Source organism: Octopus sinensis, linkage group LG9, assembly GCF_006345805.1.
Source record: "Octopus sinensis linkage group LG9, ASM634580v1, whole genome shotgun sequence".
NCBI classification, from domain to species: Eukaryota; Metazoa; Mollusca; class Cephalopoda; order Octopoda; family Octopodidae; genus Octopus; species Octopus sinensis.
The window spans coordinates 22,159,847-22,183,421 of NC_043005.1; the positions used below are offsets into that span (position 1 = coordinate 22,159,847).

Here is a 23,575-nt window from a genome sequence, read left to right on the forward strand (position 1 = left end):
CTGTGAAAGAAGTTAGAAAACTAGAAATTGGTCAGTTCAATCTCATTTTTTTCTATCCACAGAGTGATAAGACTGGTTGTATGACCAATTTCTTTACTTTTCACAGTAACCCTAAAATTGATAATCATTAAAATAAAGTATACTTTATATTCCCTGGTAATCAAAAACTCCCATAGTTTGAGTGACTGATTGTCTTCAACAAGCGAGGACAATAAACGAAAATATCTTATTTAGAAAACAGGTCAAAATTAGCAACAGGAAGAGCATCTCATCATAGAAAATCTGCCACAACATGCTCCATTTAGCCTATGCTTGCATGGGAAGACTAACATAAAAACAATGATGATAATCATCACTCACTGTCTCTCTCTCTCATTTACTGAGAGTAGTCACTCTTATTGTGAAGATCAAGTTGACTGGCTGAACAAGCCAGTCAATGAAGCTTGAAGTCACTGTCAACTTAATTATATTTAATTTTACTAAGTATTTTCTGATTTATTATAATTTTTCACTATTTTGTTGTTTTATTTTTTATTTATTTATTATCATATTTCTATTTTGTTTTCTTGCAGGAGAGCTGCTCTCCACAGTCCCCAAGACAAAGTTGCTGCTGTGATGGGCATGGATATCACCCTTGGCTATTTCTATAAGATTTTGGCCGAGAAAGTACCAGCCTGTGAACAACCAACTGTTAGGTAAGAAGTTATTTTTTATGATTTCAGTATGAATAGGTTGGTCTGATTTGAGAGAGATTCAGTTATTTGTAGCAGGTTCAGTGACCAAGTAGAAGTCATGTAGCATTTGAAGAAGTAATTAATAAGGCTATATTTCATGCTCACCTCTTTCCATATTTTATTCTGTAACAAGTACACAGACACATCCATCTGTCCGTCCGTGTGGAGCAAGCAGTGCTCCCCCTAGATAAGGCTGCTTGGTTGTTTAGGACGCTAACGAGTGATGTCGTCTCCAGATCAACACCAAGCGACCAATATCCTGAACTGCCTGCATGCAGATTGGAAGCTGCACCGTCCAGTGACATTGCCGTTTTCACCCCTACCCATCGTTCATTTGCCATGGCCCAGCAAGTTAGGATGATGATAGAGAGATCCTCGGATCATAGGTTTTATATCGGAGTGTCCTTCTAGACAGGCTGCCAATCATGGCTAATGAGTCCCATCTACTTGGAGTGGCCTGGTTATACTGCACCAGACACCTGCAGTTGTCCTGTCCTGTTGGTTTATATCCAGGTGATACCATGAGGAGGTTGAAGTAGGACTTGGGGTTTACACCATTTTTTGGAAGTTTTAGTCCAGTATGGTGCTCCCACAAGTAGCATCTGGTGACTATGTGGACCCCCATATACCGCCCAAGAAAAGGTGGCTTTAAGAAAGCTCTTCTCCTACACTCTTTATGTGTAATTGATTTCATATTATGTACGAACCATAGCTTACCCAAGATTTGATGTTAGAGAGAGCTGAGTCACTTAATATCCAAATTATTTCATAAAATGATATTTTTATTTTGTGTATTAATCTTTGGTAAAATATTTTGATTGCTAGCTTCTGAAGTCTTTGAGATACCAGAATAAACACTGAAGTTATAACTCAAGCAAATAAGCATAAAAAAACAATAGCATATAATTTTTTAACAGTTTGATATGTGAGATAGTAGATGTGTGTGTGTATGTGCTACTGAGGGAAGTTACAGCTTCACATTGATTGGGATGTATGGATAAATGTTATCTTGCCTATTATATATTGATGGAATTATTTCTTTAAAATTGAAGTTTATTAATTTTAAAGCTATTATGTTTCCGTTTTGCATTGATATAAAAAAAATGTAACTGTAAATTATAACTACACCAAATATCACTGATCATCCCTTTTTTTGTTGTATGGTTGTAGATGCTTTATCATGGATGATAATGGCTACCTCATTTCTCATCCTGACCTTATTGAACCAAATCGAAAAGGTCCTGTTGAGCAACAACATATCACACACAAGGTAAGTGCCATATTGTGTCAAAGCCAACTCTGGATTGATTTATTCATCTTACATTAGTGAATGCCTTTGATGTCCAGTTTTCTCGATTGTATTCTTGTATGATTAATTAACTATTTTAATAAGCAAATATCTGAGCTTACAGCTTCTTACATGTATGCACGTGCACGCACACACACACTGTTGACCATCTATTCAGTAGTTAACTCCTAACAATAACATATAACACACCAGCATGGTCCTGTGACTATGAAGTCTGCTTTACAATCATGTTGTTTCGGGTTCTGTCCCACTGCACCACACGTTAGGCAAATGTTTTCTACCATAGCTCTCAGTCAGCCAATGTTTTGGAGGTGAATTTACAAGGATCACATAAAAAATGTCCACTACACTCTTGGAGTGGTTGGCGTTACGAATGGCATCCAACTGTAGAAACCTTGCCGAATCAGATTGGAACCTGGTGAAGCCCCCTAGCTTACCATGCCAGCATAGAAAGTAGATATTAAATGATGATGATGAAACTACAGAGCTCATCCTGTACGAGTGTCTCTGCATGAAATTCTCTACTAACATTATTGTTTATTGATATTTTCTCAGTCAACAAATACTCCAGTATTTCTTCACTTTCAAAGTTATGTGGAATGAAACTCTCTTACGTGAAGAAAAAGCAAAGGTTATCTGGATGTTAAAACAATGTTTTGGTAACATGTATTCATCTAACCCTTGCCACTATAGAAGAAATGAATGTAAAACGAATTAATGTATGTGTGTATGCGTAAAGCATTTGTATCACAAAATGACTACCATAATAGATCTGTCACTTTTCAGGAGAATGGAAGGTATCTTTCTCCATTGTAAGCCATTATTAGTTTCTGTCAGAATCACATTGGCCATATTTTCTGGATTTCATATTGGATGGAGTTGGTTTATAATGTAATATTTATTATGAATTGTGTTTTGTACAATAAGGATCTTTACTTGGGACTATAGTGTTGCTTACAAATAAATAACTGTTCACTATAGTTTATATATGTTATACCATGTTAAAATCACACAAATAACTAAGTGTTAACATATTTACCCTTTTAGCATTCAGGTTATTTTCTCAAATGTAATGCTTTATTATTCACATTATCTTGAATTAATCATGCATTATCTTGTAGCTTAGGGATTTCAATTATGAGAGTGTACATTTTTAGAGTAATATTGTAGGGTAAATGTGAGCAGCTAGATTTGAACAGTTTGCACATCAAACATGTAGAATATTTGGGCCAGTTGTGGCCAGTTTAAATACTAAAGGGTTAAATTATGAAGCATTAAAAGATCACTGAAATTATATAGGAATAATATTCTCCTTGTTCAGTTAATGAGCTGTAACTTTGGTCATGGTTGAGAGTGAGAGTCAAATTAGTCAGAAGGCAAACAATATTTCAGTTTTTCTTTCCTATCTGTCTAAAATGGCACAAGCACTTTCATACATATATATACTCACAATGGAGTTCCCACCTTCTATATTCACCCACAAGGCTTTGGTCATTTCAAGGCTATAGCGGAAGACACTTGTCCAAGATGCTGTGCAGCAGTACTGAACCTGAAACCATGTGATAGCTCTATATGTTTGCAAATTTATCACCTTGTACACACACATGTGCATTAACAGTGCTCACAGCCAAAATACATAGTAAACAATGAAATTCATTGTATGTCCTGATAAGAAGCGAAGGACTTGGCTCTTAGATATTTTGGGGTATGAATGCTTGTGTGTGTATGTGCATGTGAGGGGGCATGATATATACACCCCTAATGATTTGTCTTGATTTGATATAATTTTGTTTCTTTTCTTCAGGAACCACTCATAGCAAATGATATATTGAATCATCGAGGATTTGTTCAGAAGAAACTCTGCAATAGATACAATGACCGAACTGTTCAAAGATTCTATAATGTAAGCTGTAAAACCTAAGTTTTGCTCTGCTCTTCATAAATAAGGAACATTCAAATCTCAAGTATTTTAAGTATTGCCACCTATGTTCACAATTATTGAAAGTTATGTATATAAGGAGAAAATTGTTACCAGATTTCACAGGAATTCATGTTGTGATTTCTTTATTTTTCATTACTTTTGTATTAGTTCATAAATAAAGAAGCACAGTGGCTTCTTTATTTAGGTACTGGACTACTGAGCATATGGTGACAAGTTTGAACCTTCTACTATTCCAGAGTAAGATACACAAGTCTGCTTGCTTTAGTTAGCATAAGTATTTGAGATAATATAGGACAAGTTCACAAATTAATTAAATGTAATAATGAAATGACTTCAGGTTTGAATTATAGTTTCTGAAAACAGAAGCAAAATCTTCAAATCACCATACCATCCTAAAAAAGGAAGAACATATTGAATAATGTGGACTAGATACAGTTTGCCTGAAAAAACAATGTTGATTAAGGCTAGATCACTTTTATTATCATTATTAACTTCTCATTAGATGAATAATTTTTCAAGTATTATTTAAAGCAGTCATTTCATCATCATCATCGTTTAACGTCCGCTTTCCATGCTAGCATGGGTTGGACGGTTCGACTAGGGTCTGGGAAGCCAGGAGGCTGCGCTAGGCCCAGTCTGATCTGGCAGTGTTTCTACAGCTGGATGCCCTTCCTAACGCCAACCACTCTGTGAGTGTAGTGGATGCTTTTTACGTGCCAGGCGAGGCTGGCAACGGCCATGATCGGTTGGTGCCATACAATTATGTAATGGTTATAGTACAATTAATTAGGAAGGACATTGGCTTAGATGAGATGCACTCAGGTTGTAATTTATTGAGGATGAAAGTAAGAATATTTGAATAAGTTATGGGGAGAGAGAGAGAGAGATAAAAGCATGTAGAAATATATGGGCATACCCTATAATAGCATGTTACTGCATCCACCATCTGTTGGTGACTCCCTACTCTTGGTGGATGGCACCAGTGCGCCACTCAGGCAGCAACCTTCCAATCCTTGGTGTTATTTGGATAGTCATTGCTAGTGAGGGTTTTGCAAGGTTGGAGTGCAAATCCTACCGCAACCTCTTTTAGTCAGGTCTATTTGACATGCTGGTCCCTCCATGCAAGCTAGGAAGAGACCACAAGAACAATCCAACAATTGACTTTTTATAGATACGGTGATGTCATAGATATAAGGTGAAAGACTTAGATAGTATCAGAAAATAATGGTATGATAAAAATGAATATAACAGTGAATGTTTTTATGACTGATCTAATTTTTGTGTGTGTAGTTGAGATAGATTGAAGTAGTGTTTCAGTAGTCAGGCTGTTGATGTACAGTAAAAGATATTAATAACTAATATATAACATAATCACAAAATAGTAATGAAGATAAAATGAATTGTGTATGTGTTGTTATTGTTAGAGTGACTCTAAAATAAGATCTCAGTTCAAATCAGTTGATAAAGAAGTACAACTGAGAAATGTAATACTTATTTTTTTTATATTTCTAGTTCAACACTAGTCTTGAAGGAGTCCTCACGAATTTGGTCCATGGAGAACATTGTGCTCGTTACCAGGTATGTAAATATATTTATAATTGAGTGAAAGAATAAAGTTAAAATTTGATTGTGTGTATGTGTATCATCAGTGTATTAATATCCACTTTCTCACACCTGCATGGGTCAGATGGAGTTTATTGAGGCAGATTTTCTCTGGCTGGATGCTGTTTCTTGTTGCCAGCAAAATATTGAGAATGAATGACACTGCTTGCATGACAATAGCAATAATTTATAACTATCATGATATCAAAACAAGGAGACACAAATGCATGTCCGTACACACACATACATGACAGACTTGTTTCAGTTTCTCTCTATTTGATCCACTTTGGGCAGCCCAGAGCTATAGCAGAAGACATTTGTTCAAGGTATCACACCATGGGACTGAACCTGAAACTATGTTGTTGGGAAGTAAACTTTGAGCTTATTGTATAGTGTTCAGGGGTATTACAACTCATTAGAAAAGGATAAAGGAAGGGACAGAAAGCCACAATAAATCGAGTAAAGACAGACAGCTATGGTAGCCCAAAGTGCATGCATGATACACACAATAAAACACAAAAGGGCATGAAAGTGAATAGTAAAAGAGCCATAAAGAGGAAAGGGTGTATAGGTATATCAGGAGAGTGTTGATGAATTTGTGGAAGCATGGAATTTTTCAAGGATGCCATGTATTTTAGAAAGCCTTTGAATGACTGACAAAAGTCTTACTTGAGTGATGCTAAGATGCCTTTAAAGCAGTTATATAAAAGCATCAAGTATATTATGTGAACCTGAAAGTATCATGAACTTTGGTATATATGTACAGACACATAGTTATTGGATCTTGAGAGGAATTTCCTTGATCTCCACAAAGATGGAATGTATGTGGGCAGTGGCCATAATATACACCTGTGAAGATGAATTTTGATTAATTATTTGATCTGCCCATTTAATGTTTTAAACAACATAAGAGAGAGAAGCCTCTTTGCTAGAAATATCAACCATATGCCCAAATCGCACCCTCTTGTCTTAAATGGAAGGACATATGGGATATTTGTTGTTCTAGATATATTATTTGAATAAAATAAGAAATATCTGATCATAGGTTTGTTCCACATGGGCTGCCCTGGGTCTAAACATCTAAGTTCTAAAAGGAAGTATTACTTTACAGGCATCTTGCAGCAAATTTTCCTCAGTAAATTCCTTCTGACCCATGTAAGATGGAAAAGTAGACATTGAATGATGAAGCGTCCCACATTAAACATTACTTCAGTTGTTTTAATACTTTAGTCATTAAATATGTTTTCACCTAAAAGAACTGATTTTTATGATTTGTTTATTGCTAGTCAATATTATTGGGGATTTGTGGCTTCCTACGAGTTTCAACTTTCGGAACTACAGTTGAACTTTAAATTAACTGTTATATCCTTAATTAAGTCTCTAGCACTATACTTGAATGTATGGCTAAAACAAAAACTGATCAGCAGTATTTATGGCAATATAATTCAGTATTTCAGAGGTTTGGGTTCCTTTTTTATTATAATTAGCTTGATGACAATGTAGAATAGAGAGAATGTTTTAGTCTCATAGTGGACAAGATAATTTCTTACTAGTGCTGGTGCCAAGATAAGAATTACATTGTGATGTGGTTGGCAAACAAACCATGACAATGTAGCATAACACAGACGTTTTGATTGTTATAGGGACAATGCAACCTCTCTAGTGTTGTTGTCTTGATAAAATGCATCTGGTACACTTTGGCAAGTGGTTGATGAATGAATGGAAAGAACATAGGGCAAAGTGGGATGTTTAGTTTTTCTAGGGATGTGACATCCTCTCTTTCTAGGTACTGTGATAAAATGTAACCAGTACATTCTGTAAAGCAATTTATATTAGCAAGGGCATCACACTGTAGAAATCATACCAGGAATGAAATGTTCAAATATGATCATCCTATGACCTGTCTAGGAAAGCAGTAACTCTGAATAAGAATTGATTTAGATCTTAACAACCTATCCAACCCATGTCAGCATGGAACATTAGATCTAAAACAGTATGTTAAATATGTAGTCAAGTAAAAGATGTGACAGTAAAATTATTGGTAAAGTAAGATTTATGAAAAGAAACTAGCTCAAAATGTAGATATGTGTAGGTGTGTATGTTTGTATTGATATATATTTGTGTAGTTTATGTGTATATATGTTTGTGAAGATATATATATGTGTAATTTATCCGTGTTTGTACAGATACATATGTTTAGAGATTGTGTGTAAATGTTACTGAGTACATGTATGCAGGTGTTTGTGGGTATGATGCATTGTTCTGATTGTGTATGTGAGAAGTTATATCTTTGACCTGTTAAGCTTTAAGACTCATATCATACTCTTGTTACCATTGAGATATCTTGTGATCAGTCCTTAAAATGTTTAAGCAATTGATTTTGATCACTCTTTTCTTTTACTCCTTTACACTCTATAGGCATGTAGTTGTATACATGGGTATATATGCATATGCACATACAAATTTTGTATACATACTGAGACTGTTTCATGTTTTGTTGCATGTGCACATGTTCAAAATCAACTGCCCTATAAAATTGTTACATAGGATAGTACGCTAGGACCTAGTTTCTGGTGCCACAACAAAAGGTACCCTGTTGAAATGGTAACCTACTTCCACCTACTTCCTAGATCATATGTGCATTTACATACATAACCATTAATGTCCTTACTTCACCTATGTGATAGAGTTGTAGGACTTGTTATATGTATGTCTAGGTAACTGTGTCATTAAGTCCACACATAGTTTTGCATAGGTAGGTGGATGGGTACTGGAGTGTACAGGCTGTTTTGAGTACCTGTGGTCAAGGGAAACTCAGGAATGCACAGCAAAAAGTGTTGAGGTCAAGTATTTATATATTAAGGCACACAAATAAAATTACCAAAGGTCAATATAAGTAGTGATATGCTGTATAGAAAATATGTTCAACACATAACATGTGAGAGTGATGACAGGAGCAGGAAAGAAGCTATGTTGTACCTACTGTCTTAACTGAAATGACACTACAGTATCTAAATAAAAGAGTGGATGGTTACAGCTGTACCATCTTTGATTACAAGACTGTTAGATTAATGGCCATGCTGAATTCCTTCCATTGTCTACCTTCACATCAAATATTGAATATGTTATGGTTTTTAATCATATTCTTTTCTTGAAAATAGTTTGATTTATTTTAGTTTTTATATTTTATTTGTACTGTTTATTATATGTTATATTTGTTGTAACTTTTTTTTATATATATAGATAACACAAATTCCTGGCACAAATGCTTTCCTTGGAATAGTCAACCATACTTGTGACACAGCAACTGCTTTCTGTCCTTGCAGCATGGTGAGTAAATATGAACAATAAATCCCCAAGTATTCAAGTTCTTTCTGGTAAACTGTATTATTGCAGGCTGTCGAATTGTAATGACCAAGTAGATATCATACTGGACTACTGACCTGTAGTTCAAGTTCATCATGTATTTGAACAATACACTTAATTGTACATTAACTGCAGCTGATTTAACAAATGGTAAAAAAGATATTAGTAGATTATCTTAGAATGTTACTGTTACAGGTGATAAAATGTTATGTAGAATGGTATGAAATAGTTATTTTTTACCATGTTAACCCAATGACAGTGCTGAGGTGTAACTTTTAAAAGTCCCCTTAAGCTTGTGGAAACATTGATATTTTGCATGGCTTTCAATAAAACATAAGAGAAATGGCAAAGTTGACATAGTATTGGATTTACTAAATTATATGTCTTCAATTCAAATTCATTGGGTAGTAGTCTTAATCTGTCACCCAGTTAAATACTACCACCTGTGTGCTTTTAGTGGAGTTCACTCTGTTGCAAATATCCAGAGTAGGTCTCCAGTCTGAAGATAATTTACTTCATTCCTCTAATGGTGTACATGAAAATAAGTCTGCAGATTATTATGTTTCATAACCAGATGGGCAAGGCAGTAACTGTCCATGCCTCTTTTATGGGCCTCCAAGTTTGTTGAGAGGTAGGGAAGGAGTTATCTTCTACCAGCAATCTAGTCCAGATGCTTGCAACATTGGATTCCATTAAAGGCATCCAAGGTAACAAGTGATGGTATTGTTTCACTGTGTGAGATGCCTGTGCACTGAGTTGGGCTGTGATAGCTGTAAAAATCTTATAAGCTACAATAATGGTTGTTGGTACTGCTATCTGTTGGTGATTAAGTATATCTGCTGATATAGCAGCATGATGCATGGTTGAGAAGAATTAATTAATTTGGCTGACAAATACATTCATGAGTGTAAGTTTGTATTGCTGGCATGCCATGAATGTAGTTTACTCTATTACATGAGAAACTGGGACAGGTGTTTTTTTGTTAGATAATATATTTTTATTCTTTAATGGTTGCTCTTGCTACCACTAACCATCCAAATATAGGAACAAAATCACTTTTTGTTCCTTTCTCAGGAACAACCCAATGGCTCTTCTACAATTTGAATCAATGGACCTGTCATTATTATTAAATATTTTCTGTTGCCATCTCAACTCAAGTTACAGTTTCTATTCAGACCATTACATTCTATACCACTTAGACATACTTAATCCAGTTATCTCTTCTTTATTTACTCTCTCTATTGTTTTACTCTGAGCACAAACTCAGTACTCTACTTTGTCTCCTCTCTACAGCTACAATTTCTGCAAGTTGTAGTTGAACATTAATCATATCATCTTTGTTTGTTTGAAGAAGTCTACAAATGTTATGGGCAGTGACCCTCATCTTCACCTGAGAGAATTTAACTGACAATATTTATATAACCTTTAATAGGCTCTTTGTCCTATAAATTCCATTATTCAACTAACAATTCTTCTCTTTTAACAATATTTCTGTTTATTCATTTGTAGATTGACCGTCTGTGTCTCAATTGTCATCGAATGGAGCAAAGTGAATGCGAGTGTCCTTGTGAATGTCCCCTTGAAATGAACTTCTGTACTGGAGGCTTGTTACAAGAAGACGACAAGTGAGTTTGATATTTTCCGTCTATAGAGTATTATGATTTTTAAATATTATTTTATGTGTGTATGTGTGCTTGTGTATGTATATATATATATATATATATATATATATATATATATATTCTTGTTCAAAAATGATAAATCTCTACTCTACAAAAGTATAGAGTAACCCTTCACGTCAATGTAGAATTGTTTTTATTATAACTGAACATAAAGACAAACATTAATATGTATGTTTATATGTGTGTGTGTATATATATATATATATATATATATATATATACACACGTATACACACATATGGTTACGTGTATATATATTTATGTATATATATATACACATATATATAAACACTGAAGATAAAATAAATATATATATATATATATATATGCACATATAAAAAATACAAAAATATATATAGAAGGACCTGCCTAGAAAAAGTTATATAAAAATCAACTAAAGTTGGGGATTAAGTTGAATTATTAAAGCATCAATTGAGTAAAAAATTTACCTATCAATTAAAAATGTTTCAAAATAACCAGTTCTTTAAAATTAAGCAATCTAAGAGAGTTCTAAAACAAGTAAATCAAAATCCACATCTATGGCCATTTTGGGAGTTCAGTGACTCCTCTTCAGGATGAACAGAACTCTCTAGGAATTTCACAGTCAAGTAATTGACAAGAATTACAATATGGGCGCAATTCTTATTTATAACCTTCAGCATGACCTGTGCAAAATTCCTAACTACAACAAAAAAAAAAAAACACACACACACAAAAGAAAAAAATGCTATATACTCTCTTTTATTTGTTTCAATCATTTGACTGCGGCCATCCTGGAGCACTGCCTTTAGTCGAGCAAATCAACCCCAGGGCTTATTCTTTATAAGCCTAGTACTTATTCTATTGCTCGCTTTTGCCAAACCGCTAGGTTACAGGGACATAAACACACCAGCATTGGTTGTCAAGCGATGTTGTGGGGACAAATACAGACATACAAACACAAACACACACACATATATATATATACATATATATATACGACAGGCTTCTTTCAGTTTCCGTCTACCAAATCCACTCACAAGGCTTTGGTCAGCCTGAGGCTATAGTAGAAGACACTTGCCCAAGGTGCCACACAGTGGGACTGAACCCAGAACCATGTGGTTGGCAAGCAAGCCACTCTTGCGCCTAAAGAAATTATATTTCATTTTATGGCTAACCAGGTAGGTGGCTGCTATTCATAGGAATTCGTCTATCTGGTTTTGAAACTCAGTAAGCAAACTAAATATTATCTACCACATCTAGCTTTCTATATATGTTCAGAAAAGTAGAGGAAAACTTTTGGTTGCAGAAAGGGATCACCTCTATAAATTTATTTGATGTTTTTCTCCCAAAGGACCTAAGGATGGCAAGAGATTCCCACATACATAAGTTACTCTTGTTAATATTAACACTAATTTAAGGGTCCCTTGAAATTATGACCATTCAAGAAAGTAACTTTTATCATTCCCCTTTAAACCACGTACATAAGAGACAAGTGTAGTGGAGTTGTAATATTTTTCGTTTGAAAATGAATTCATGTGGGCTCTGTACCTCACCTTAGAATTGACAGTACTGCCTATATAACCCCTATCCAAACTGTCCTCCTCTCAAACTACACATTTATAAATTACATTTGTAATCAAACAGAACCCATAAAGGGGATATAACGTAGGGTTTCTGAAATTACAGGATTTACTAGAACCACCTTTATCCCTATTACTGATACTAACATTATTTATCTGATTTCCTGCATTCTTCCTCTTGGATATCCCATTAATGGAGGTCGGTAATGCCGGTGAATGTAAATGGCTAGTAACACTAACCTTGGGCTTATTAGAGCTTACCAGCCCAATACCAGAGTTTCCAACAGAGGAATACTTCCAGTGCTCTTGCCCACTTAATTTGCTTCTATTAATAGATGCAATAATGGAGTCCAAATTCAGCATTACCAAGTAAGAAAATTTAATGGAGGATTTGTTTCAGATAACACATAAGTGTCCTACTTATGATTCTTCGAGAAATTCTTCTTCAGAATCTGGGAAGAACCAGATGACTTCCCACTTTGCTTGCAATATCTATTTCTAAAATCTCTTTATACGTATCTAATGGATGGCTTACATTGGTTGCAATCAATTAATGCATTGTGCTTCTTGAGACTTCCTGTGACATGGTCAGATGGTAGACCAGTCAGCTTGTTCTTAAGTCTCGTGTTAGATATATATATATATATATATCATCATCATCGTTTAACATCCGTTCTCCATGCTAGCATGGGTTGGACGGTTCGACCAGGCTCCAGTCTTTTCTGGCAATGTTTCTACAGCTGGATGCCCTTCCTAATGCCAACCACTCCGTGAGTGTAGTGGGTGCTTTTTACGTGCCACCCGCACAGGTGCCAGGCGAGGCTGGCAACGGCCACGGTCGGATTGGTGCATATAAGATTTGTTTTGAAGCTGCTTAAAATTAGAGCATTGTTATATACTGATGCATGTTGATTAAAAATTTCTTTGTTTGCAGATGAATTAGATATTCTGATTGAAATGGCAGTAACAATGCTATCAGTAGTAGATTTTGGATGATTGGAAGAGAGATTGATATATGAAATGGATTTATTTGGCTTACAAAATGGGTAGTATAAACTCGTATCCAAATTCAAAGTAATATCCAAGAAATTCACCACTCTACAGTTAACATCAAAAGTAATGTTAAGAAAACTTTTCAGAAACTTCTCAAAGATTTCTTTAATCAATTCAACACAGCTTTAGACTGGCCACTTGCTGGACTGGCTAGAATTGCACCATCCAGATATAATTCCCCAGTAAGAATGGGTAAGCTATCGCTAATCTGCGAAAGGAAATACACACACTGAGTTGGTCACTTGTGGTGAATCTGAGGACCCCATAGTAATATCAATGAAATTGGTAGTGTCAGCTCTCCTCCAATTATGCTTGTTGAAGGAGATGAGGGTCTCCCTTGCTGCTAAAATGACATCAGTATCTGAACTAGAGATATTCACAAATTTCCAAGCGTAAATCAAAGCTTTATTTAGCAATATAGGGGAAATGGTGTTGCAGTGATTCAAAATATCGAATTGGATAAAGTCTAAATTAGAGCTATCAGTAAGAGAGTCAAAGCATAAGATAACATCTCCTGTAGATTTCCATAAGGGAAGCTGAACCTTATCCCGAACGATGGGAATAATCTGATAGAATTTTTCTATCTGGTAAAATAAGATCCAGTGAAACATTGTGGTCACTGTAATTAACTTCCTCCCTCCCACAAAATTTCAGGCCTTGTGTCTATAGTAGAAAGGATTATTATTATTATATACCTTTGCATGCATGTACATGTTTGTACGATTGCACACACACACACACACATATATATATATAAGCCGACAGGTATTTAAATATGTATATTCATTTATGCACACTTGCTAATATATATGAGTTTGTATTAATGTCTTATAGGTGTAATATGTATATATAGTTATCTGTATATTGTGCATGTATTATGTGTTAATGTATATATCGTTGCTATTATGCAAAAGTGTCATAAGTCCAAAATGTTGCTTTTTCAGAAAATGAAAAAAATAAAAACTAGTTTCACCATTCCATTTCTTTTTACATTAGCAACAGTTTCAGCTTAATACTTTGTTGAGTGCTTAAAATCATTCATGTATGATATTTTCAGTCAGAAATACTTTTGCAATGCTGTTGTATGTGGGACTTCCTACACTGTCGAAAATGCTAAACTGTAAACTGTTGTACTATACTTTGACAATTTTCATATCTTGGTATCTGAAGCAGCTGAAGATACAATAGTTTGTCCAAAAGAAATGATTTTCGCAAGCAAAATTAAATATTGAAAACAACGCATTTGGCCAAATTTGGACACATGACAGTTTAACATAGTAGCAATGATATATATTCACATACATACATGTCTATATGTATGTATATGCATCTGTGTATGTATACTTGTTTAGTCATATATGAACGTGTGTGCAAAATCGATCTACTTTTGTTTTGTCTTCCTCATTCCATAAAAATTAAGATACAGTTAACCATTTCATCTGGGAGTGTGATTGTGTGTATCTTTTTTGTCTTGTTGCCATCATTAGATTATGGCCATGCTCGGGCACCGACTTGATGAATTCTTAGCTGAATGAATTGACCCCAGTATTAATTTTTTGTTTTCATTTAACCCTGATATTTATCTTATTGATCACTTTTGCCAAACCACTAAGTTATGGGGGCATAAACACACCAACACTAGTTGTCAAGTGATGGTGGGGACACAAAGACACTTGCCCAAGGTGCCATGCAGTGAGATTGTACATGGTACCATGTGATTGGGAAGCAAACTTTGTGCCACACATGTATATATGGATGTTTAGGTGCAAGCACATATTCACATACATACATACATACATATCCATGTTGGACCGTTGAACTCTGCACATGTTTTTCTCTCTCCGTTTTTTCCTCTTAATCCTTTCTATTGACGAGCGTAGGCTCCAAACATAAAAGCCTTTTCCATTTTTCTCGAGCGTTAAACTAATACACCTACTTGTTTTTTCTACACCTGTCTTCATCTTTTGTTTTCTGTAAATTTGAACTGTATATATATATATATATATATATATATATATATAAATATATATATATATATATATATATATAAAGAGAGAGAGAGAGAGAGATGGGTGTGAGACAATATACTAATTTTTTATTTTATTTATTCTGTACATAAGTGTGCTAGTGCGTGTATACACGTGGGAATTTTTGTGTATATTCCCATACATCTGAATATGTATGTGTGTGTGTGTGTATATATATATATATATATAGAAAACTTGTTTACTGTTTATATATATATCTATATATATATATATATATTCTTGTTTCACTTCATAAATGTGTGTGAATCCATAATCATGCACATACAAGCATGAATGTATATATGTATACGTATTTATAGACTGTATTTATTATTCACTGGCACTCTCATCTTTATGTGTGTGTAAGTAAGCACAAATTTTCCTCATTTGTTTATTTATTTATTGAACAGCATAACGGGCAAAATATTTGAAAAATACAAATTATCAGTGTGACATTGTAATTGATTTCATAATTGTTCCAGAGGTATCCAGGGAAATACCATTATCACCAGGATATAAATTTACAACTCCTTGAACTGTAGTTAGTTTGATAAGTGCTAATGCATGAAACTCTTAGCCCTTGAGTTATTCTGTTGCTTCTGCTAAATATAAAAAAAAATTATGTATGTTTTTTAGCTCTCTTTTTCCTGTTAGTATCACCAAACTAATGTTCATTCATGTTCTCTGTCCTCTTTTCCTGGGTGGGTCATAGGAGGAGAGTCCTAAGTACTTCTTCCATAGGATCATGTCAGAAGCAACCATCATTAGACTTTCTGGCTGGATTCCCAAGCTGATGAGACTATGAATATTATCCAACCATCTCATTCTTGATCTTACCTAGATCTCTGCTGGTTGGCATGGCTTGATGTTTCCATCTTGCGATTCTTTCCTGTGACATTCTAATCACATATCCATAGTACCATAGCTGTGACCTCTCGATACAGAGAAGTAATGGCTCAGCCTAGAGGAACTTAATGATATATAACATCTATTTTTTTTGTGTGTGGGTGTGCTTAAGTATAAACAATTCACATATGTATATATTGGCCTATGCTGTAAACAATTTGATAAGAGGTGCATCTAGCTATTATAACCATTCCAAAAAGAAGGATTGACCGAGGAAACCTGGAATCCCCAAAGAGCAAAAATTGGCAGTTTCTTCTGTTACAAGTGTTAAGATATTGTCAGAGTAATCCAACTCATGCAAGCATAAAAGAAGTGGATGTAAAATGATGAGGATGTGCCTGTGTGTGTTATATAATCATCATCATTTTAACATCACTTGTCCATGGTTGCATGTGTCAGATGAGTGTTAAAGCAGATTTTCCTATGGTTGGATGCTTTTCTTGTCATCAATCCTCACCTTCCAGTAATTGGACATGTTTTCCTGGATGGATTGTAAACAAATGGTATCGTTTGTGTTTGCAATTAGTATGCACTTATCAGGACAAGGCTAACTCATACACACACAACAGACTTCTACTTTCCATCTACCAAATTTCACTCATAAGGCTTTGGTCAATCTACAGCTATAATATAAGACAACAGTTGAGGGTTGATGCTGTGGGAGTGAGACCTGAGCCATGTGGTTTTGAAGCAAACTTGTTTACTGTATGGCCATGCCTGCATCCATCTATCTATCTATCTGTCTGTCTGTCTCTCTTTAATTTTTGCTGTTTAATCAACTGAACTAACAGGCCCAAGGAATTAGCATGTAAATGGCTGAATATTCCAAAGGACACATGTATCCTTAATGTAATTCTCATATGGAATTAGTGTGGCAAGGCTGGGCTTTTGAATTACTAATCCAGTTTACTTGACAATCATTTTTGTATGCGTGCCTGTGTGTGTATGTATGTATATATATATATAAAATGGTAAACAGTTCAATAACCAGTGTGATCAATAAATGAAAACCTGTTGTTTTGCCACTGCATTACATCCATTTTCTCAGGGAAAGGTTGATTTCTTTGTGTTGGCTTTTACAACCGAATAATCTTTGTACTGTTAATCACTCAGCTGTAAAGTGGAGCATAAGAGTTTTTCTCTTCCTTTCCTCCTGGTTCGATCCAATAAATTATCAGTTTAATTATTCTAGAAGGAAAATGTGTTATGCCTCTTCAAAATCTCTCTCTCCAAATATAAAACTTATTTAAATATATTTATAATCATGAGACTCCTCACATGTGTTTGTATGTAGTGTATGTACATTAAAACTACTGTACACTCTGAAAATGAAGTGTATAAACAAAAACTAACATAGCTGTACTTCACTGGTTTCACTCTTTCTTGTATTTCAGTAACCCAAGCTGTGTACGTTACCCAGAGGAAGGAAAGTTAGCTAAAGTCACACTAGAAATGACAGATAACCTTGTGCAGTGTTATCTTCCAAAATGCCAAGATAGACCAACAAAAATGTAAGTATTATTTCAATGTTCGTGAGAGCTGAGGGTTGGTAGAATTGGTAGAGTGGGAGATAAAAGATCTTGCAGTTCTCATAAGTATTGGGGTAGTCAAGTATTGAGGTAGATTCAATTGCTTGTACTCTCTTGCAGAATGTGTGGTTGTACCTATGTTAAAAAAAAAGTGTACCACAGAGATCTGTTCTTGGCCACCTTTTATTTGTTGCATATGTTAATGATATAGATGCCAACTTAAAGAATGCCACAGTGCTGAAATATGCAGATGACATCAAGCTGTACCTCGAAATAAAGAGGTCAGATCCTGTACACCATAGATCTCTATTGCAAACAGACCTGGACACAATGCAGCAGTGGATCATGGACTGGCAACTCAAGCTGGCTGTGGACAAATGTACCACCATGCATTTTGGGAGGAAAAACCAGCGTCTACTTACTCCCTCCACAACACTAATCTCAAAAAGTCTTCTTGTAAATGTGACCTGGGCATTATTGTTGACAACGATTTGCGTTGGACAAAACACATCGCTAAAATTGCCAAGAAGTCTGAGGGTGTCTTGGCATCACTCACCAAGTCCTTTGTGAGCCGCTCTCCGCCTATCTATCTGCAGCTTTATATAGCTATGGTACGAACTCACCTGGAATTTGCATCACCAGTCTGGAACTCTATCTTGCCCAGGATATTAATCGTCTGGAAGCCGTTCAGTGACGTGCAACCAAGAGAATACTCGCCATCAGGCATTTGCCATATTCTGAACGCCTTACTTCCCTGGGCATGGACACATTGAAACTCCAACGTCTGGCAGCTGACTTGGCAGACACCCATAAAATTATTAACCATCTTACAAACAATAACTCTGAGCACCTTTTCAAACTCCACCTGTCTAACACCTGTGGACATGTTTACAAAGTCAGAAAACAGCACAGCTCCCATGACTTTTGGAAATATTTTTTCTCCTAAGAGTTGCTGAAGCATGGAACAGACTGCCGGCATCAGTTGTTAGTTGTCGGAACACTGCATCCTTCAAAACTTCCATGCTTCCTGAGATTTGCCTACACTACACCTGATTTTCCCCTCTCCATACACACACAAGCATGTATCTGACTCGTACACTGTTTGCTTTCCAGGCATTTGTACATTACTGCATATACATTATATGCTCTTTTGACAAGTTGTGGTGCACCTGAGCATTGCATACAATAATTTCATTATTATTATTATTATTATTATTATTAAAAATCATACTCTTTGTGTCTGCTGGTGGACAAGCAGAAGAAGTAATGCACCAAAATAATTACCTCTATGTTTTGAGTTCAAATCTTTCTATGGTTGATTCTGCCTTTTATTTTATTTATTTATTTTTTGGTTGTGGTTGCTAAAATCAGTCCTAGTCATGTTCTAGAACTGATTTTAATCATTTTAACTTCTATAATTATGGTTATAACCCTGAATAAGAACTGACAAAGCAGAGGGAACTTTTCTGTCTTCCTTGCACAGGACAAACTCTTCAATACCAGGGCATAATAAAGTGCAACTATTCTGTAAAACAGTTGGTGATGAGAAGGGCATCTAGCCATAGAAATCATGTAAAAGTGGAATGTATGAGCAAGATATGGATTCCACAAACCCTAATGCAGGCTACCAGTCTTGGCAGCCACTAACTCTGAATAAAAACTAATACAAAATAGAATGGATTTTGAACCCTTCTCACATAGAACAAATTCTTCAGTTCATTCTGACTACAGTCTTAGACATATAAAACACAAAAGTTTGGCAGTTTTTGGTTGTGTGTGCAAGATAATGCAGACTGACGACATATCTAGTGCATGCCAGCATGAAGAACAGATATGAAAGGATGATAATAATTATAATATATACATGCTCTTTACTTCACATACTGATATATCCAATACCAAATAAATTTGACATCTATTTTGATGCCGCCATGAAATCATGGTATGGATTTAATGATGGAGTAACCTAAACACATACATATGTAATGATGCCTAAGTATGGTCACTGCAAAATAACTGACACCAGAACAAGTAATAAAGAATTTATTTTTCTATAAATTTTTGAATTTATTCTGATTGCTCCCTCCCCACCTTTCACAGGTCGTGCCTTGGAGTTCTTGGCTGTGAATGGTGTGAGATGCAGGATAAAGATGGTATGATCATTCCATTGTCAAAGCCTCATTGTGCAACACAAGCCATTTGTTTCGGTGGGATACTTGGTGCTGAAACCCCCTATGGGGATCAATTACAACAGCAACGTAAGTCTCAATTATATTTTCTTTCTTTTTATATACCCCCCCCCACCTTTTTCTTCTTCCTTCCATGCCCTTATAACCATTAACACCAATATTATTATCATCATTGTTTTTGTATACTATCATTGTTATTCCAGTGAAGACTTTTTCTTTGTATCTGCTTGCCTCACATTTCTGGCAGCAACATCTGTTCTCTTTCCAGGAAGGTCTTCCTTTAACTCTTAGATCTCACAAAATAGAAAGTGATAATTTTTTTAATGTATCAGAATTATGTCAATATGTAACCACATTGCAAGCAAGAGGCTTTTCATTGCTGCCCTATGTGGTGCATCTCTGCCCACTCAACATGTCTTTCATGTATTTCACACTACTGCTTGTTTACATCACCAGATAATAATTGATTGTGTATGTAACTCAAACTTGCTTTCTAAATTCTTTATTGTTCCATTTTACAAGTACTTTCCATCACTAACTGAAAATACTATTTCAACTTGTGTCATCTATTCCCATTAGACATGTCTGTACCAATAAATCTTTTCTGTGAATAAGACTATGTGGGGGAGAGTCTATGTAGTTGCTTGATTTGCAAGAAACAGCAGTCAAATCTGTCTCAAATTATACCCTTCATACCACCATCTATTTCACATACATATTCCAAAATCAGTCCCTTTCTCCAACTTACAAGTAACTTAATATAGAACATCCACTGGATTATATTGAATTTGTTACTCCCTAATTTTTTTAGATTTTAGTAGATTCTTGGTATTCTCATGTCTTGTCATAGTTGGGCCTTGTATAATCTGTTCTTTTTACTGGAGAGACAGAGAGAGAGAGAGATTGACCTTTATTGTTGTTAAGCTCCATGTCAACTAGTAAGTAGATCTATGATTTAAGATATTCCAGCTAGGAACTATGATATTATTTATTTTTTTCTAGAGAATGTGTCTAGGATTTGTAAGATGTTAAGATATAATGTAAAGATTTGGCTGCGAAATTCAGCTCATCAAATTACCATAAAGAGTTATCCTTGTGGTCTCATAACACCATTTATTACCAATAAAGGTAGCTGTTCTGTAAAGTTTCACTGCTGCTCTGCTTTTGCAGGGACATTACAAGAAGAAACATTGTAAGTTCACTTTCTCTGCAAAAGCAGTGGTTAGCATCGTGGATCTCATAATTATCTTCTCCTTGTTGCTTTATCCTCTATATACCTCCCACCCCATACTAATCCCCTTTGCCTTCATCTTCTCCTTTATCATCTGTAGTCACATCTTTTTTGCTCTTCCTCACATTCATTTCCGTCATTCTTCTCACTTTCATTCTTCTTCAATACATGTGTCATTTCATGCCCTTTCTCCCCACAGCATCCATTGTTGACCTTATAACCATCATACTCTGCTGGTTATTGCTTCTTTTCTTCCCTTTTGGCAGTGCTCTGTTCATCCATTGAGCCATTCCCATTTTCTTTTTAGCCTTCTCTGCTGCTTCATGTTCATTACCTATATTTCACTTGCATAAATCATTGACGTCTTACATATGCAGCATATATATTCCCCTTCAGTATCAGCAACTCTCCTGTTCTCTTCATTCTAGCCACTGTCACTAAGTTTAATCTATCTTTTCCATTCAACATGTCTGTTGAATAACAAAACATTTTCACACTTTCCTTCTTCATGCCTTCTCCAAGATCCAGCTCAACATTCCCTTCATCTTCAGTTCACACTCTACATGCCTTACATTTAAATGTTACTACCACATTAGTTTATAACTCTCTCTCATCCCTAAAATTTTCAGTGAACTCAACCACACATTTAATGGAGTTCATTGCAACACCTATCTACATATCACACACTGCCATTTTCTTGTTCTTTCCATCTTCGCCTGCTTTACTACTTGCCATCGTCTTTGTGTTTCCAGTATCCAATATCCACCTTTATACCTTTTTCCTCCACACTTTCCTTCCATTTTTTTCTTTTCTTTCAGTTTATTCACCTCTCTGTTGTTAACACTTGATTGTCTGTATATAGTAACTCCCATGGTTACTCCACCCTTCTTCCCCAATTAATAAAGAAAGTTAGTCATCACAAAAATGTCTTCTGTCAGTTAAATAGAGGCACCACAAGTAACTGTCTGTTTATCTGTCAGTCAGTGATGCCACAGATATGCCTTTTGTACAGAGAGCATTAATGTTTATAATATCTAATACAGGGGAGAGGAGTATGTTTGATTAAATAAATCCTAGTTGTTGACTTATACTTATTTTAGTGATCCTTGGTAAGATGAAAACAAAGTTGACTGCAGGATTTGATCTCAGAATGTAACAAGACAACTACATACCACAGGGTATTATGTCTACCGTTTTACAAATTCTGCTAATTAATCACCTTTAAAATGTCTAATATCATTACCAGTCTGTCTGAAAGAATGTTTCTTTGTGCCTTGTGAATCTTGTATTTTCTTGATATTCTCATTGTCCTTGATCTATCGTAAAAGGCATTATTAGGGGCACTGTATCAATGACTACAATATCCTGTATACCCTGTATTTTCCTTTAGGAAGTTACACAACCATGTAAAATCTTCATCTTTCTCTATTGCTGATGTGAGGTGAAGTAGCACTGATGATCATGCAGTCCATTGTAAATTATTATCTTGTGTACTACCAGTCCTTGACACTCTTTTACAAATCTGTCACTTATCTGTTTAACAAATGTTTAATACAAAAACTGAAGTTAAATACTGATATAATTTAAAAGAACCACCTTGTATTCTGTTACTAACATTTGTGAATTCAGCTTCAACTGGGTATTGAAACTGACTCAGTTCTTTAAAAAAAAAAAGCATGGGAAACAAAATTGAATGTAGGGTAATATATCTGTTTCAGATGTATGTAGGTTACACTCATGCTGTATTTGTATAATTTGTATGTTGATATTAATTTTAACTGTATTAGTAGTTATACAAATCAGTCTCACTAACCTTGGAGGACTTTCAAAGGCCATGGACACTACACCATCTCCTGACTTAGTCACCAGACTCGGCTTATAATGATTATTGAGACTGCCCTTTCACTTGACTAAGTCATTAATCTCAGAGGGCTTGTCAAGGTCATTGGAATGTTCTCTCCACCTGACTAAGCCATAACAATTTTTTTTTAAATTCTAATATTTAAAAATTTTCAGACAGTTCTATGCAATGTAATCCTTTCAGTTGTTGTTAGCTACTAAGTATGCATTAAAAGATTGCCAGAGGTTTTAAAAAAAAAATTCTTAACAGGTTTTCTGTTTTCAGCAGTGATCCAAGATGCTGAGCCTGTAAATGTAAAAACTACTCCAGTTGGTCCTGTTGCTGGTGGAATCATGGGAATATTTCTGGTTCTTGCATTGAGTGTGTATTGTTATCGTCATCATGTCCACCGGTCTTCTCACCAGTATGTCACGTCTTTACCAGACAATCAAGCTCGTATGTCAAACTACTATGAAACAGAAGAACCTGAACAACATGAAGAACTTGGTGCAGGTAGGTGAAGGGTCTCTTAAATATAAGAATATGAATGGATGAATTGATATGGTACTCTACAACTTGTTAATGGACATAAACTATTATCAG

The 23,575-nt window shown here is 35.2% G+C and overlaps 1 protein-coding gene across 3 annotated transcripts in view; it reads left to right on the top strand.

The window, feature by feature from the left end:
• Window positions 1–23,575, top strand: part of LOC115215855 (VWFA and cache domain-containing protein 1-like) — a 92,152-nt gene that overhangs the window by 64,769 nt on the left and 3,808 nt on the right. Inside the window, exons 20-28 of one of the 3 annotated variants that reach the window (XM_029785193.2) lie at window positions 573–695; window positions 1,905–2,004; window positions 3,848–3,946; window positions 5,498–5,563; window positions 8,831–8,917; window positions 10,463–10,578; window positions 17,578–17,694; window positions 19,813–19,970; window positions 23,243–23,485. In XM_029785193.2, the coding sequence (XP_029641053.1) occupies window positions 573–695; window positions 1,905–2,004; window positions 3,848–3,946; window positions 5,498–5,563; window positions 8,831–8,917; window positions 10,463–10,578; window positions 17,578–17,694; window positions 19,813–19,970; window positions 23,243–23,485 (1,109 nt within the window). The remainder of the gene's footprint in view (window positions 1–572; window positions 696–1,904; window positions 2,005–3,847; window positions 3,947–5,497; window positions 5,564–8,830; window positions 8,918–10,462; window positions 10,579–17,577; window positions 17,695–19,812; window positions 19,971–23,242; window positions 23,486–23,575) is intronic. The other 2 variants (XM_029785195.2, XM_029785196.2) reach the window with 2 other exon arrangements.